Below are 18524 nucleotides of genomic sequence, written 5' to 3'. Positions count from 1 at the left end.
TATAAAACACTTTAAAACAATGAATTTAGTTCGGCATAAAACGGCAATATACAGGGAGGAATCTGAAATGCCATATTTGATTTGAAGAAGCAACACAGCTCATTTATGTTCAACACCTTCAGCACCATATTGGGATGCAGTCTGACCCTAAATGCATGATGATGGTCATCAAAACACAGGGTTTCCATCAGTTTTCCGCAGAGCAACACAATGTCATCTTTCACAACAATACTTTTGATCTTACAAAAAAGCAGAATCTCAGACACTACATCTGTACAGATGATAAAGTCAGGGCGGTACTCTGTACTGTGTGTTATTATCCACTTAGCTGAAAACAAACTGGTAGACAACACACCTCCAAGCAAATTCTGGACCTTCTTCCAGCTCTCCAAGTGTCACCATCTTTCCTGGTCCTAAAGCTAATCTTTCCAGGCTAAAGGACTCCCAATGCTTTATTTTATTACTATTATATTTATTTTTACTTGTGGTGTACTGTAAAGGTACGCTCTGTAAGGCTGCATCTTTAGCCTGAGTATGAATCTCAAAAAACACTTCCTCCATTGAGGAGACAAAACTACTCACAGTAGATTGGCTTAATCCAGCTGCCCTGAGCTGTGCAACAGCAGAGGCACACCTATCCAAAGTGCTCTTATTTGACCTTTTCAGATGTTGTGGGTGTTTCTTCTACATTAGTTGACATCACCTCCCCTGTAGTGCTAACTTCTTTAACTGCCACATCAGGCTGTAGATTAACATCAGTGTCAGCCTGCTGGTCAAAATAGTTAAGGTGTTTGGTATTTAAATATTTTCTAAAACCTGTGGTCTGGATGAACATGTACATGTTGTGAAGCATAGTGTTTGTAAGATGTGCCAAACACAAAATGTGCTTTAAACAGTTCATCAACAGTACCAAGTGAAGAGGTAGACTTGCATGGCATGGCATTCTTGTCAAGAATAATGAAGAACCGGTGGATGTCATTCTTTTTCACCCCAACAGCCAGGAGGTAGGGTTGAGTGCTGGTGGTGATGGAATCAAGGTGCTCTTGGATATTTGTTCCAGTCTGAAAAGACAAATACAGACAGGCAATAAGAATCAAGTGTTTCTTAAACTGGTAATTCATAACATAAAAATAGAAAAGAAACACAAACCTTCTTGAAGACCACAAGACGCCTTTCTGCTTGAGAAGCTGACACCTTTCCTGGTCTCTTCCGACCCTGACCAGATGGTGGAATCAGATGTAATAGCAATAGAATTGCTGAGAGGTCACTGTCCCAGCCTGCAAAAATTATTTGTTTTTAATGAAGTTGAGTCATCATCAACAACATATTTCAATGCATTGATAAAATGTTTGAGTAGACCCAAAAGACAAAAAGGATAACTGTTCTGTGACAAACATTATATATGCTATGAATGTGCTAATCAAAGAAACAACAGCTCACCAATTAACTTCAGTGGCATCCTCAGGTGAGTCAGCTGCCAGCAAGAGTTCTTCCAGGTCACTGGTAGAAGGAAGCTTTCTGCCTTGTTGGATAATCTTTCTTTGAATGTTGTTGGCCACCTCTCCAGCAACCTGCCTGATACATCCTCACCAAACATCAGTACAAAATCCTGTTCGATCTGTAACAGGGATAGAGAATTATATCTGCTATCTACAAAATATTAAAGTGTGTTTACATTGTCAAAGTAATGACAAATATTCACCAAGCCTTTGATATCTTTGAAACGTGGAAAAACAGACAGTATGTTGCTTGACAGCAGGAGGCCAAGGACCATGTTGTGTCGATAAACAAATGTCAACTTCATCTTCTTCTTGACTGTGTCTTCATCAGCTGAATGTTTCATCAGAGAGATTGTATCCTTGCACTCATCCTCACTCAGTAACTTCTCTGTAACAAACTGCAACTCTCGTCTGACAGTTGGTCCACCACACTGGTCTTCACTCGATGATCCATCTCCTGGTGCTAGACAATATGAAATACAGCTTTATCAAAACTAATAACAACATTTAATAACCATTATTAATAAAGAACCACAATGTGGAACTGTATTATGTATTTCCACTGAATTATAAATGTTACCTCCAGATGATAATCGCCTCCCTTTAGCAGTGCATCTCTGTATGGCTTTAATCCTCCAGGCCAAGTACCCGGTGCTACCCTCGCCATCATAATAATGTTCCTTGGAGAGTGACATGTACAGACACTGATAAATGAATAAACAAAATAAGTTATGTAACAATGAAGAGTTGATAAGAACATACATTTTAGCAGGATTTAAAATGTCCATCCATCCATTCGCTTCCGCTTATCCTTTTCAGGGTCGCGGGGGGCGCTGGAGCCTATCCCAGCTGTCATAGGGCGAGAGGCAGGGTACACCCTGGACAGGTCGCCAGTCTGTCGCAGGGCCAACACACAGGGACAGACAACCATTCGCACTCACATTCACACCTAGTGACAATTTGGATTATCCGATTAACCTATCCCCACAAGCTGCATGTCTTTGGACGGTGGGAGGAAGCCGGAGTACCCGGAGGGAACCCACGCAAACACGGGGAGAACATGCAAACTCCACACAGAAAGACCCTGGCCTGGTGTTGGAATTGAACTCAGGACCTTCTTGCTGTGGCGGCAACAGTGCTAACCACCGTGCCACCGTGCTGCCCGGATTTAAAATGTTTAAACGTGATTTTGGTTGTATCAGTTATTACTATGGGCTACCTACATAGCCATTTTTGGAGTACAGGCCACTGAGGTAAGAGAAAAAGGTTACAATTCCTCTGGAATACATTTCTTTTACCTGTCGTGGTGGTGATGTACTGCAAGATCAAAAGGAAAAGAACTAGTCAGCTTCCCTGGAATTCATAGAGATTTAAAATAATTTGAAAATGATAGTAAAATCACAGGGCCAGAAATAGATTACCCATTTTTTTCTGTCAAGTATGTTGACCAGTATGTTTTCTTCTGGTTTCATCCACCAGGGACTTGGTCCGATTGTATTCATTTATTATACGTTCTCCACCAGGTTTGCTGGTGAGAATCGATTCCACCAACTGGAAAACACAATAAAAAAAAACATTCTACATGTTGATATAACCACTGCAGTTCAGAGCACTTAAACTACAAACAAAAATGACACTGTTAGAAGAATGTGGAAATCTGCTAACTCTTACTTGCTTAACTTCTGCATCCAGCTTCTGATGTTTCCTCAAAGGGCTGTCTGAAAGGATGACCATATCCTGTGAATCTGATGAATGTGGCAATGATAACTGGGACTGCTCAGGAGACACTTCTGCAGCAGCTGTTTCCAGACCTCAAAAACAGGAGCAAAACAAATGAGTTTACATGGTCCCTCTATAGACACATTTTATAAACTCTTTTTAATAAACAATGTAATAATGATATTAAAAAATGACATCCAGTGAAACACACATCACTCAAACAAACCTTTTTCATATTTGATGGTTAATACCCCAGTTGAGGGATCTGTTACTATATCCTCAAATATATCATCATCCAACTCAGTCCCTGAACTATCAAAAACTTTCACTCCTTTTGTTACAGCTGGCACACCAAACTTTGCAAATGCTGGAAACAAGCACACAAGTTTGAGTAAACAAAAAGATTACATGACATTAGGGCTGCTCGATTATGGCAAAAATGATAATCATGATATTTTCACTGAAATTGAGCTCTCGATTATTTGACGATATTTATTTAACCCTTACGACCTACTATAGAACCAAGAGCTTATGTTATTTTTTTACATGTTGTAGTGCCATTGTAGGAGCATTTCAAGTTGCTATACAACTGTTATAGCCCATATTTTAATAATATGTATGCATTAAGTCCATAGTAACTACATTAATTGCAAAAAAGTGCAATAAACTACAAAAAAATTGAAAATCGTTTTTGTTTTTGTTTTTTACATACATTTCTACTTGGAGGAAATTTAAGAGGTTTATCCCTCAAAACTTTAAATACAAAAAAGTTGCAAAAAATAGTTTACAACAACAGGAAATTTATTTTGAGTGTCTTCATAGTTTTATTTTGGAGATACACCAATTTTTATATACTGCAGGAAAAACGAAAAAACAATCCTATGATGCAAATTCGCAAAGAAAACAGCAGGTGCATCAAAATAAACTAATTTCCAGCAGTGAAGTTTGAGTTCTAAGCAGAAACTATTCAGAAAAGTCAAACGTGACTTATAAAAACACCAGTATAAGCTTTTAAGGCCTATAAGTAAAAAACGACATTTTCCACGAAAATGACGTCACTTCCGGTTTTGGGCAGGAAATGGCGGACATGCTATAATTCGTGCTGACGTCTGTTTCACTGTGGGAAGTGTTACGAACAGCTGATCGGATCGGCAAAGCGTGTTTCTGGAATATTATGTTTTTGTTCCTGCAAGCGCTTTTTATGCAGTTTTTGCAAAGCTATATGTGGAAGGAAAACGTGACCGAGGACAAGCTGATGGCATAAGATGTAAGTACAACTCCTCTGGTTTCATATGCAAAAAAATTTTTTGCGCTAGCTTACACGGTTCAGGTTCTACAGGGATTTAAAAATAGTTACACAAAACGGAGCGTGCAGCTCTGACGCTTAAAGGGTTAACAATAACAACGTATTGAATAATGACTTTAAAAAATAATATAAAATGGTGTGCAACACCACTGAAGTTTTTTTTACCTCTCTTTTCAACCAACGGCAGTCACTGTCGTCTCCAAATAACTTCTGCTTAGCTTTTTCAAAAGTGACTCAAACAAATAAAAACTAAATTATTAAGCGCCAGTAACATGCTTGATAAGTGGTAGATTAGGAGTTACACTCACATTATACAGTTTTTCCACTAAATATACATTCGTAGCTAAGATGATTCCAAAACGTAGATCATTTTCAATTAATCATAAAATGCAGTTTGAAGAGACTAAATAACAAAAAGAACTTAAAGCACATTGAACACCTTTTTTATACCATGTTGGTTTCTTACCGGCAATCAAAATTCCTTAAGGCTTGGCTCAGATACTCTAGCAAATTTCTGCACACCTCCCAGTTTTGCTTTAAGCAGCATGCTTCCTGTAGACAGTAATTTCTTATAGTCAGTGCTCTTCATTGAACTACTGTAAACAGAAAATGTGAATATTAAACCAGTCCCATAAATACCGGTAAAACAGCCTTGCATTGTTATTTCTTACACTGTATGTATTCAAAATAGTCAACAGGGTCGCAAGAAGCGTGTGGAAAAACCAAGGCACAAAATAACTGCCCATGAACTGAGAAAAGTCAAGCGTGCAGCTGCCAAGATGCCACTTGCCACCAGTTTGGCCATATTTCAGAGCTGCAACATCACTGGAGTGCCCAAAAGCACAAGGTGTGCAATACTCAGAGACATGGCCAAGGTAAGAAAGGCTGAAAGACGACCACCACTGAACAAGACACACAAGCTGAAACGTCAAGACTGGGCCAAGAAATATCTCAAGACTGGTTTTTCTAAGGTTTTATGGACTGATGAAATGAGAGTGAGTCTTGATGGGCCACATGGATGGGCCCGTGGCTGGATTGGTAAAGGGCAGAGAGCTCCAGTCCGACTCAGACGCCAGCAAGGTGGAGGTGGAGTACTGGTTTGGGCTGGTATCATCAAAGATGAGCTTGTGGGGCCTTTTCGGGTTGAGGATGGAGTCGAGCTCAACTCCCAGTCCTACTGCCAGTTTCTGGAAGACACCTTCTTCAAGCAGTGGTACAGGAAGAAGTCTGCATCCTTCAAGAAAAACATGATTTTCATGCAGGACAATGCTCCATCACACGCGTCCAAGTACTCCACAGCGTGGCTGGCAAGAAAGGGTATAAAAGAAGAAAAACTAATGATATGGCCACCTTGTTCACCTGATCTGAACCCCATTGAGAACCTGTGGTCCATCATCAAATGTGAGGATTTACAAGGAGGGAAAACAGTACACCTCTCTGAACAGTGTCTGGAGGCTGTGGTTGCTGCTGCACGCAATGTTGATGGTGAACAGATCAAAACACTGACAGAATCCATGGATGGCAGGCTTTTGTTCAGACTACTTCCATCAGGAAGGAGGTTCTGCAGCATCCGGTCCCGTACCAGCAGACTGAGAGACAGCTTTTTCCATCAGGCCATCAGACTGCTGAACACTTCATAGACACCTCAGCTTCACTACTGCACTACTGGAACTTTAACATTATGCACTCCATACTGTACAGTAACGCCACTGTTTTGCACATGTCTCACTCTGTATATTTTATTTTATATATTTTATTTATTGTTTACTCTATTTAATTTGTAAAATATGTGTACACACACACACACACACACACACACACACACGTAGAAAAATATTTAGTATACACATCCAGAAATGCATATACTATTATATATTGTACATATATTTATTAGTTTCAGATGTAGCCATTCTTGTATTTTGCTTGTTTACATTATTGTATTTTGCACAACTCTGTTGCTTGTGAAGCTCGCACACAAGAATTTCACTCACATGTGCTGTACCAATGTACCTGCACATGTGATGTGACAATAAAAGTGATTTGATTTGATTTGATTTTGAGTGTCCTTGCAAAGAAAGGTGGCTATATTGGTCACTGATTTGTTTTGTTTTTGTTTTTGAATGTCAGAAATGTATATTTGTGAATGTGGAGATGTTATATTGGTTTCACTGGTAAAAATAAATAATTGAAATGGGTATATATTTGTTTTTTTGTTACGTTGCCTAATAATTATGCACAGTAATAGTCACCTGCACACACAGATATCCCCCTAAAATAGCTAAAACTAAAAACAAACTAAAAACTACTTCCAAAAACATTCAGCTTTGATATTAATGAGTTTTTTGGGTTCATTGAGAACATGGTTGTTGTTCAATAATAAAATTATTCCTCAAAAATACAACTTGCCTAATAATTCTGCACTCCCTGTATTAGTGTGTGGTCAACCACAAATCTTCATACTGTCATCCATACATGAGGTCTTTATACAAACGATGAACGATAATGAAAGAAACTGTTTAACTGATATGAAATGATTGAATTATATGAAATATTATGGCTTTGTTTGCCAGAGTGTTTTTCTGTAAACTACTTTGAACTGCTGGCAGTCAGTGAAGTCACTGAAAGGCAAGATTCTATGTTGTGTTGCCGTAGTTTCCAGAGTTTACTTATAAAGCTCACTTACAGAATTCAGTTAGAAAAGTCAAGCATTTGAAAGGTGCACATTTGAAGGAATATTAACTCAATCTTAACTCATTACGGTTTACATTTTCGATTTTAAAAGTTCTCCAAAATTACAATGAAAAAGGAAACAAGAAAAATGACCACTCCAGCTGATAAGAAAGATTCAGGAGATCAAGGTAAGTAAAATAATAAAATAAAATCCTGGTAAAATCCAAATCCTAGAAATGTTGACACTATGTGAATCATTTTTAGAGTATTTGATTCATATGTTTGATTGAAAATAGCTTTAATACAAGATGTCTAATCAAAGAAAGCTTACCGGTCTTTTGGTAAAATAATGTAATAAGTTTATTCTTGGACTCAACAGTAAAAACAGACCAACAAGTGTCATCAAGATCTAAGACTTAGTGAACCTAGTATCAATTCGCACTGGTCAGTTTTTTTTTTATCCCAAGAATAAACTTGTGATAATTTAAGCAAAAGCAATTTCAAATTCTTTGCCATCAAACTGCTTCCAGTCCTGATGTCGGAGACTCTTTTTCACCACTGTGTTGTTGTCGTTTATAGATTGTAAGAGCAGGACTGCTAAAAGAAAGGCCAGTCTGAAAAGAAGACCCCAATAAAAAGGAGGAGGGTCGCTGAGCAGGCTGGTCCTTCCACCAGCTCAGATGTGGTCAAAGGAGTGAAGCGCAAGGTTGTGCAAGATGAAGAGGGCACAACAAAGAAAGCAAAGAAGGCTAAACTTCTCGACCATATGAGCGGTGACGAGGAGCAAGCATCCTTCTCGTTGGACTCTGGTAAAGGTAGGCTAATTAGTTGAATAAGGGGGTAGATTAAGTGTGGTTGCTAGGTTTAAGATATTGGTGTTTAGTGTTTGTGTCTATCATCCAGTGAGCTGATGTGCTTTTGGTGTTTTCCACATCTCCAGACTTGAACAACAAACAGGAGTGCGCAAAAAATGGCAAAAGAAAGGCCGCGGGAGACAACAGAGAGCCACTCAAGAAAAAAAAAAGGAATGTGGACCAGGGCAAAAAATCAGTGGCAGACCAAAAACGTAAGTAGCAAGCAGCTTGGGTTTTATATTCAGGGGAAGGGCAGAAGGAACATTTAGGCTACAGAGGAGAGTAATTTGTGTCACAGCTGTAATAAAACCAGATTTGCTGTTTTGTCTGTTCAGGTGAATTCCAAGCCAGATATGTGGAGGAGCACCAGCTCGGAGAAGGAGGCTGCGGAGCAGTGTTTGCTGGCTACCGGATAGAAGATCGTTTTCCAGTAAGTGTTCAGATGATGGTAGTAAGACAGGCAGTGACGCAGATAATGGATAATATCGTAAACTGAGACGTCTGCTGTGTTTCCACCTTTCATTATGTCATACTGAGGAAATGCTCACCAATGCTCTGTGTCTTCTAGGTTGCCATCAAACACATTCCCAAAAATAAAGTCTACTGCAAAGTGGCGGTAAGCGTCCAACACTTGAATTAGTTTCACATTACTGGATTGAATGCGGCGTTCCTCATCATCCACTTTGTTGTAATATTTCAGGATGAAAATGGGAAGATGCTCTCGGTGGAAGTGGCCATTATGCTTAAACTTGCAGGTGAAGCAGAAGGGTCAGTGGGAATATCAGCACCTGTGTCCTTGCTGGAGTGGTTCGACCTTGGCAAAGAGCTGATCCTGGTGCTGGAGAGACCTGTCCCCGCTGTGGACCTGCAAAAATACAAAGCAGAAAATGGAAGAACTTTAACAGAGGACACGGCCAAGGTAAGTTGACTGGAAGAGCCTTAGACTGTACAGCATTCAATCAAGGCAGAAAAGCATTAACTCATTATTGTGTTTTTCATCTTTTCCAGGTCATTCTGAAGCAACTAGTTGATGCTGTAAAGGAACTTGAGGAGAAACACATCTTTCATCGGGACATCAAGGGACAAAACATTCTGATTGAGACCGGCTCAGATGTGCCTCGAGTTCGCATCATTGACTTTGGACTGAGCTGCTTTGTTAAACAGCGATCTCTGTATCGCATCTTCTATGGTAACATATTCTGCTCTTGCTTTTCACAGATGTAACAATTTGTGTCTTTTGTTTTAGAAGAAATTGTAATTGTGTCTGTTTGTTAGGCACTCCTCTTCACATCCCTCCCGAGTGGTACATTAGGAGCTGCTACAGGTGTGGACCCACCACGGTGTGGCAAATGGGAGTGGTGTTGTATGAAGCGCTTCATGCACGATACTTTAGTACCGCGAGGTTCCTCACAAAGCAACTGAGCATCAAAAAGCGTCTGTCCACAGGTAAGAAAACTTCACACTTCCAGATTCACTGCTGCCTTGGATCACTAGAACTATCATCTTCATCTTTTTGATCTTTTCTTTCTTTCAAGAATGCCGGAATTTCTTGGACGCATGTTTAGCTTTAGCCCCGGAGAAGCGCCCAACACTGGAGGAGCTCCAGCTTCACCCCTGGCTAAGATAACACACACAAACACACAATTCACACCTTATCATGCAAGTGTGATACATTGTAGTAACTTCCTTTCTTTTTTCTGTTGGACAGGAATAGATAGAGTGGGTCAATCTTAAAAAGAAAATTAATAAAAATTTAGCTTTTTTGGAGTTCCTGTAACCCCCCCAGCCATCCCAGGAAAGGGGATCTCTCTTTGAATGGGCTTTCCCGAGGTTTCTTCCCATCGATCTGGCCCCCTGGGGAGTTTTTCCTCGTCTTCATAGAGAGCTTGGGCTGGGTCAGGAGCTCCATCAAAACTGTCTTTATTTGATGACTTCAATGTCATCAAATAAAGATGTGTTTTACTTAAAGTAAAATTTGATCAAAATAAAACTTGTTTAATTCATCTTTGCTGAGGATTCTCCTTCATTACTATTTTGTTTTGTTTTGTTGTTTTGTTTTTACCCATGGTGCATTTTGACAAATAAGAAAACTGAATCAGGTTAAAGTGTGCACAAAGACAGTCACACTGCAAATGATCTGAAGACTTGCATCTGTTGCTCTAACCCCCAACTAGTTTAGACAGATTTCCTGGTTCTACCAGAGGTTTTTTCCTTCAAGAAGGGAGTTTTTCCTTCCCACTGTTGCTGAGTGTTTGCTCATAGTGGGTTGTAAAAGCATAAAAGTTAATAAGAGGCATTCATAGCAGAGTTATCACAGAGGGAACTATATAGCTTAAATGTACACAGTAAAATTTGCAGTGTCAAACTAACACTTAAAGAGTTAAATTTAACACTGTTTCCGAGTCTATTTGGTGCCATTCAGAATTGGTGTTAAATCAACTCTTTCTATAGTGTTAAAATTTTAGAGTAAATTTAACTCTAAATAGAGTAAAAATTTAACACTGAGTAACACCGCATAGTGTTAAATCAACTTAACACTACTAGTAGTGTCATGTTACTCTATACTGTGTTATTCATACACTAATCTCTAGTGAAAAATTAGCTCTCATAGAGTAAAATTTGTAATTAATTTTACACCAAGTAATGTTACTAAAACTCTTCCTGTAGTGTTACCTTTACACTCAATTCACTGTTTTGCAGCATGAAAACCTGGTTTTTAATAATGCTTTTACATATAAAACAAGTGAGCAAAAACCACAACTAGATAATACATTTAACAGCTTTATTTTTATGTCAGGCTCAAAATATAAAAACATCTCATGTAGTGTATAAAACACTTTAAAACAATGAATTTAGTTCGGCATAAAACGGCAATATACAGGGAGGAATCTGAAATGCCATATTTGATTTGAAGAAGCAACACAGCTCATTTATGTTCAACACCTTCAGCACCATATTGGGATGCAGTCTGACCCTAAATGCATGATGATGGTCATCAAAACACAGGGTTTCCATCAGTTTTCCGCAGAGCAACACAATGTCATCTTTCACAACAATACTTTTGATCTTACAAAAAAGCAGAATCTCAGACACTACATCTGTACAGATGATAAAGTCAGGGCGGTACTCTGTACTGTGTGTTATTATCCACTTAGCTGAAAACAAACTGGTAGACAACACAGCTCCAAGCAAATTCTGGACCTTCTTCCAGCTCTCCAAGTGTCACCATCTTTCCTGGTCCTAAAGCTAATCTTTCCAGACTAAAGGACTCCCAATGCTTTATTTTATTACTATTATATTTATTTTTACTTGTGGTGTACTGTAAAGGTACGCTCTGTAAGGCTGCATCTTTAGCCTGAGTATGAATCTCAAAAAACACTTCCTCCATTGAGGAGACAAAACTACTCACAGTAGATTGGCTTAATCCAGCTGCCCTGAGCTGTGCAACAGCAGAGGCACACCTATCCAAAGTGCTCTTATTTGACCTTTTCAGATGTTGTGGGTGTTTCTTCTACATTAGTTGACATCACCTCCCCTGTAGTGCTAACTTCTTTAACTGCCACATCAGGCTGTAGATTAACATCAGTGTCAGCCTGCTGGTCAAAATAGTTAAGGTGTTTGGTATTTAAATATTTTCTAAAACCTGTGGTCTGGATGAACATGTACATGTTGTGAAGCATAGTGTTGTAAGATGTGCCAAACACAAAATGTGCTTTAAACAGTTCATCAACAGTACCAAGTGAAGAGGTAGACTTGCATGGCATGGCATTCTTGTCAAGAATAATGAAGAACCGGTGGATGTCATTCTTTTTCACCCCAACAGCCAGGAGGTAGGGTTGAGTGCTGGTAGTGATGGAATCAAGGTGCTCTTGGATATTTGTTCCAGTCTGAAAAGACAAATACAGACAGGCAATAAGAATCAAGTGTTCTTAACTGGTAATTCATAACATAAAAAATAGAAAAGAAACACAAACCTTCTTGAAGACCACAAGACGCCTTTCTGCTTGAGAAGCTGACACCTTTCCTGGTCTCTTCCGACCCTGACCAGATGGTGGAATCAGATGTAATAGCAATAGAATTGCTGAGAGGTCACTGTCCCAGCCTGCAAAAATTATTTGTTTTTAATAAAGTTGAGTCATCATCAACAACATATTTCAATGCATTGATAAAATGTTTGAGTAGACCCAAAAGACAAAAAGGATAACTGTTCTGTGACAAACATTATATATGCTATGAATGTGCTAATCAAAGAAACAACAGCTCACCAATTAACTTCAGTGGCATCCTCAGGTGAGTCAGCTGCCAGCAAGAGTTCTTCCAGGTCACTGGTAGAAGGAAGCTTTCTGCCTTGTTGGATAATCTTTCTTTTGAATGTTGTTGGCCACCTCTCCAGCAACCTGCCTGATACATCCTCACCAAACATCAGTACAAAATCCTGTTCGATCTGTAACAGGGATAGAGAATTATATCTGCTATCTACAAAATATTAAAGTGTGTTTACATTGTCAAAGTAATGACAAATATTCACCAAGCCTTTGATATCTTTGAAACGTGGAAAAACAGACAGTATGTTGCTTGACAGCAGGGCCCTGTTTCAGAAAGCCGGTTTAGTGCAAACTCTGAGTAAGTATACCCTGAGTTAACGAAAACTCTGGGTTTTCGGTTTCACAAAGCGAGTTCAGCTGAAGCCTGAGTGAGTCACTATGACGACACACTCCGTGAAGCTAACCTGCCCCCTAGCAGGTTTACTACAACTAACCCTGACTGTCCCCGCCTCTTTGTCGGAAACCTGACAGTAGGAAGTGTCAGACATGGCGTGTCCCTTCCTTGAAGAGCCAGTAGATCTTGAAGCCCAAATACTCCGCAGAGCTCTCCGCCGGGAGAGAGTGATCAGAGCGCGTATGGACATTTTATCATTACCTGATGATTTCCTGTGCGAACGTTACCGTTTCTCAGCACAATCTATAATTTATTTGGATAACATCCTCAGGCCATATATTGCGCATGTGACACATCGTGGACATTCTCTCAGTTCTGTACATATTATTTGTATTGCACTTCGGTTTTTTGCAAACGGGAGCTTTCTGTATAATATTGGTGATGCTGAGCACGTTCCCAAGGCTACCGTCTGTCGGGCAGTCAGGAATGTTACAGTTGCACTGAAACGTCTCCTGTACTCGTCTGTGGTGTTCCCCGGTCATAGACCCACAAGATTTATCAAAGAGGGATGCCACAAAATTGCAGGTAGCAGGATGAACAAAACTTAATACATGATGTGGTGATACTTGAACTACTACTTAAATTTTACATTTATTTTCACGGTTCCCAGGCGTGATTGGCTGTATAGATGGCACTCACATTCCAATCATTGCTCCTTCAGTAAATGAAGGAGACTATGTGAACAGGAAGTCTTTCCACAGCATTAATGTACAGGTACATAGTTCCCTGTAGCATTTCAAACTAACAAATTATTTCATTATAGTAATGGATGCTAATTTGTGTTCTCTGCACTGTGAAGATCATATGTGATGCTGCCAACATTATCACAAATGTGGAAGCCAAGTGGCCAGGCTCTGTGAGTGGTGGTGGTGGAGGACCCCCACCTGTTTTTTGGGCCTCCGCTTTTTTTCTAGTGGCCATAATGGGTCACATTTGAGCATACAGAGTAAGCAAATATGTACTTATAATGTGCTCAGATAATTTCAATAAGTGCTTACAGAGGGGAAATTAATGTAGCCTCTAACTGCAATTGATTTACATCGGACAAACAGACCAAGCACTATGGCTCATAATACAATTACACCTTACCTGTTTGGACTATATTTTTATATTTCATTTTTACTTGCTGCCAGGAACGTTGGGGGCCTGTTGGGTTGCACCTGCGCTCAAATCACATCACAAAATAAAAGGTATAAAATACAAAATAAAATATAATAAAATAACGTGTTAAATGGGTGGAAATCCCTAGATCAATGTTTAAATTAACACTCACGCATTGACTCTGTCGGCTATGTTTTTGCCATGCATGCTCCCTTTCTTTTGCAGCTGAGGCTGTGTTACTTTTTTTCTGCAAAATTTGCATGTTATCAGCATATGCTGCCATCAGAATTTCGGCCTCAAGCGCTGTAAAATACATTGACCGCGCCTTCTTTCCCTCCTTCTCCATGGTAATTCGCTTAATCTGTGCTCCACTAATCAGGGCTTTATGTATCCTCGTGCGTGCGCTTAACTTGGGGTTAAAGCAACTCCGCGTTGATTGAACTAATTGTTATCAGCCTTTCTGAAACCGAATATTCCGAGTTGGACAGTTCGGGGTTACTCAACCCTGAGTATCGTTTTTCACTCTGAGTTTTCTAAACCGGCTTCCTGAAATAGGGCCCAGAAGGCCAAGGACCATGTTGTGTCGATAAACAAATGTCAACTTCATCTTCTTCTTGACTGTGTCTTCATCAGCTGAATGTTTCATCAGAGAGACTGTATCCTTGCACTCATCCTCACTCAGTAACTTCTCTGTAACAAACTGCAACTCTCGTCTGACAGTTGGTCCACCACACTGGTCTTCACTCGATGATCCATCTCCTGGTGCTAGACAATATGAAATACATCTTTATCAAAACTAATAACAACATTTAATAACCATTATTAATAAAGAACCACAATGTGGAACTGTAATTATGTATTTCCACTGAATTATAAATGTTACCTCCAGATGATAATCGCCTCCCCTTTAGCAGTGCATCTCTGTATGGCTTTAATCCTCCAGGCCAAGTACCCGGTGCTACCCTCGCCATCATAATAATGTTCCTTGGAGAGTGACATGTACAGACACTGATAAATGAATAAACAAAATAAGTTATGTAACAATGAAGAGTTGATAAGAACATACATTTTAGCAGGATTTAAAATGTTTAAACGTGATTTTGGTTGTATCAGTTATTACTATGGGCTACTTACATAGCCATTTTTGGAGTACAGGCCACTGAGGTAAGAGAAAAAGGTTACAATTCCTCTGGCATACATTTCTTTTACCTGTCGTGGTGGTGATGTACTGCAAGATCAAAAGGAAAAGAACTAGTCAGCTTCCCTGGAATTCATAGAGATTTAAAATAATTTGAAAATGATAGTAAAATCACAGGGCCAGAAATAAATTACCCATTTTTTTCTGTCAAGTATGTTGACCAGTATGTTTTTCTTCTGGTTTCATCCACCAGGGACTTGGTCCGATTGTATTCATTTATTATACGTTTCTCCACCAGGTTTGCTGGTGAGAATCGATTCCACCAACTGGAAAACACAATAAAAAAAAACATTCTACATGTTGATATAACCACTGCAGTTCAGAGCACTTAAACTACAAACAAAAATGACACTGTTAGAAGAATGTGGAAATCTGCTAACTCTTACTTGCTTAACTTCTGCATCCAGCTTCTGATGTTTCCTCAAAGGGCTGTCTGAAAGGATGACCATATCCTGTGAATCTGATGAATGTGGCGATGATAACTGGGACTGCTCAGGAGACACTTCTGCAGCAGCTGTTTCCAGACCTCAAAAACAGGAGCAAAACAAATGAGTTTACATGGTCCCTCTATAGACACATTTTATAAACTCTTTTTAATAAACAATGTAATAATGATATTAAAAAATGACATCCAGTGAAACACACATCACTCAAACAAACCTTTTTCATATTTGATGGTTAATACCCCAGTTGAGGGATCTGTTACTATATCCTCAAATATATCATCATCCAACTCAGTCCCTGAACTATCAAAAACTTTCACTCCTTTTGTTACAGCTGGCACACCAAACTTTGCAAATGCTGGAAACAAGCACACAAGTTTGAGTAAACAAAAAGATTACATGACATTAGGGCTGCTCGATTATGGCAAAAATTGATAATCATGATTATTTTCACTGAAATTGAGATCTCGATTATTTGACGATATTTATTTAACCCTTACGACCTACTATAGAACCAAGTCCGCCAGAGCTTATGTTATTTTTTTACATGTTGTAGTGCCATTTGTGGGAGCATTTCAAGTTGCTATACAACTGTTATAGCCCATATTTTAATAATATGTATGCATTAAGTCCATAGTAACTACATTAATTGCAAAAAAGTGCAATAAACTACAAAAAAATTGAAAATCATTTTTGTTTGTTTTTTACATACATTTCTACTTGGAGAAATTTAAGAGGTTTATCCCTCAAAACTTTAAATACAAAAAAGTTGCAAAAAATAGTTTACAACAACAGGAAATTTATTTTGAGTGTCTTCATAGTTTTATTTTGGAGATACAGCAATTTTTATATACTGCAGGAAAAACGAAAAAACAATCCTATGATGCAAATTCGCAAAGAAAACAGCATGTGCATCAAAATAAACTATTTCCAGCAGTGCAATTCGAGTTCTAAGCAGAAACTATTCAGAAAAGTCAAACGTGACTTATAAAAACACCAGTATAAGCTTTTAAGGCCTATAAGTAAAAAACTACATTTTCCACGAAAATGACGTCACTTCCGGTTTTGGGCAGGAAATGGCGGACATGCTATAATTCGTGCTGACGTCTGTTTCACTGTGGGAAGTGTTACGAACAGCTGATCGGATCGGCAAAGCATGTTTCTGGAATATTATGTTTTTGTTCCTGCAAGCGCTTTTTATGCAGTTTTTGCAAAGCTATATGTGGAAGGAAAACGTGACCGAGGACAAGCTGATGGCATAAGATGTAAGTACAACTCCTCTCAAAATTATTGCACTAGCTTACATGGTTCAGGTTCTACAGGGATTTAAAAATAGTTACACAAAACGGAGCGTGCAGCTCTGACGCTTTAAAGGGTTAACAATAACAACGTATTGAATAATGACTTTAAAAAATATATAAAATGGTGTGCAACACCACTGAAGTTTTTTTTACCTCTCTTTTCAACCAACGGCAGTCACTGTCGTCTCCAAATAACTTCTGCTTAGCTTTTTCAAAAGTGACTCAAACAAATAAAAACTAAATTATTAAGCGCCAGTAACATGCTTGATAAGTGGTAGATTAGGAGTTACACTCACATTATACAGTTTTTCCACTAAATATACATTCGTAGCTAAGATGATTCCAAAACGTAGATCATTTTCAATTAATCATAAAATGCAGTTTGAAGAGACTAAATAACAAAAAGAACTTAAAGCACATTGAACACCTTTTTTATACCATGTTGGTTTCTTACCGGCAATCAAAATTCCTTAAGGCTTGGCTCAGATACTCTAGCAAATTTCTGCACACCTCCCAGTTTTGCTTTAAGCAGCATGCTTCCTGTAGACAGTAATTTCTTATAGTCAGTGCTCTTCATTGAACTACTGTAAACAGAAAATGTGAATATTAAACCAGTCCCATAAATACCGTTAAAACAGCCTTGCATTGTTATTTCTTACACTGTATGTATTCAAAATAGTCAACAGGGTCGCAAGAAGCGTGTGGAAAAACCAAGGCGCAAAATAACTGCCCATGAACTGAGAAAAGTCAAGCGTGCAGCTGCCAAGATGCCACTTGCCACCAGTTTGGCCATATTTCAGAGCTGCAACATCACTGGAGTGCCCAAAAGCACAAGGTGTGCAATACTCAGAGACATGGCCAAGGTAAGAAAGGCTGAAAGACGACCACCACTGAACAAGACACACAAGCTGAAACGTCAAGACTGGGCCAAGAAATATCTCAAGACTGGTTTTTCTAAGGTTTTATGGACTGATGAAATGGAGAGTGAGTCTTGATGGGCCAGATGGATGGGCCCGTGGCTGGATTGGTAAAGGGCAGAGAGCTCCAGTCCGACTCAGACGCCAGCAAGGTGGAGGTGGAGTACTGGTTTGGGCTGATATCATCAAAGATGAGCTTGTGGGGCCTTTTCGGGTTGAGGATGGAGTCAAGCTCAACTCCAGTCCTACTGCCAGTTTCTGGAAGACACCTTCTTCAAGCAGTGGTACAGGAAGAAGTCTGCATCCTTCAAGAAAAACATGATTTTCATGCAGGACAATGCTCCATCACACGCGTCCAAGTACTCCACAGCGTGGCTGGCAAGAAAGGGTATAAAAGAAGAAAAACTAATGACATGGCCTCCTTGTTCACCTGATCTGAACCCCATTGAGAACCTGTGGTCCATCATCAAATGTGAGATTTACAAGGAGGGAAAACAGTACACCTCTCTGAACAGTGTCTGGGAGGCTGTGGTTGCTGCTGCACGCAATGTTGATGGTGAACAGATCAAAACACTGACAGAATCCATGGATGGCAGGCTTTTGAGTGTCCTTGCAAAGAAAGGTGGCTATATTGGTCGCTGATTTGTTTTGGTTTTGTTTTTGAATGTCAGAAATGTATATTTGTGAATGTGGAGATGTTATATTGGTTTCACTGGTAAAAATAAATAATTGAAATGGGTATTTATTTGTTTTTTGTTACGTTGCCTAATAATTATGCACAGTAATAGTATCTCTCT

At 39.2% G+C, this 18524-nt stretch overlaps 2 protein-coding genes and 1 pseudogene across 3 annotated transcripts; 1 reads left to right on the top strand and 2 right to left on the bottom strand.

The window, feature by feature from the left end:
- Positions 1-649: 649 nt before the first annotated feature.
- LOC146554787 (uncharacterized) overlaps positions 650-18524 on the bottom strand; it is a 22382-nt pseudogene continuing 4507 nt past the window's right edge.
- LOC146554789 (serine/threonine-protein kinase pim-1-like) lies at positions 7206-9700 on the top strand. Of its 2 annotated transcripts, none has more exons than XM_085252032.1 (9): positions 7206-7382; positions 7774-8003; positions 8135-8260; positions 8384-8478; positions 8617-8664; positions 8749-8967; positions 9057-9237; positions 9324-9494; positions 9584-9700. In XM_085252032.1, the coding sequence occupies exons 2-9, from the start codon at positions 7961-7963 to the stop codon at positions 9673-9675; spliced, it is 975 nt and encodes a 324-aa protein (XP_085108158.1). In that variant the 5' UTR covers positions 7206-7382; positions 7774-7960; the 3' UTR covers positions 9676-9700. The 2 variants fall into 2 exon arrangements, with proteins under 2 accessions (XP_085108158.1, XP_085108156.1); XM_085252030.1 differs by having other exon boundaries at positions 7774-8009.
- Positions 10817-14028, bottom strand: LOC146554788 (uncharacterized). The gene is made up of 4 exons (XM_085252397.1): positions 12577-14028; positions 12314-12492; positions 12023-12150; positions 10817-11935 (listed from the first exon to the last, which is right to left on the bottom strand). Exons 2-4 carry the CDS (start codon positions 12456-12458, stop codon positions 11525-11527), a joined length of 684 nt encoding a protein of 227 aa, XP_085108523.1. The 5' UTR covers positions 12459-12492; positions 12577-14028; the 3' UTR covers positions 10817-11524.

Source organism: Mchenga conophoros, linkage group LG17 (genome assembly GCF_057382185.1).
Source record: "Mchenga conophoros isolate Kocher_MC1m ecotype Shallow Benthic linkage group LG17, M_conophoros_male_GT1.1, whole genome shotgun sequence".
In the NCBI taxonomy this organism is placed as follows: Eukaryota; Metazoa; Chordata; class Actinopteri; order Cichliformes; family Cichlidae; genus Mchenga; species Mchenga conophoros.
This window is presented reverse-complemented; position numbering and strand designations above follow the sequence as displayed.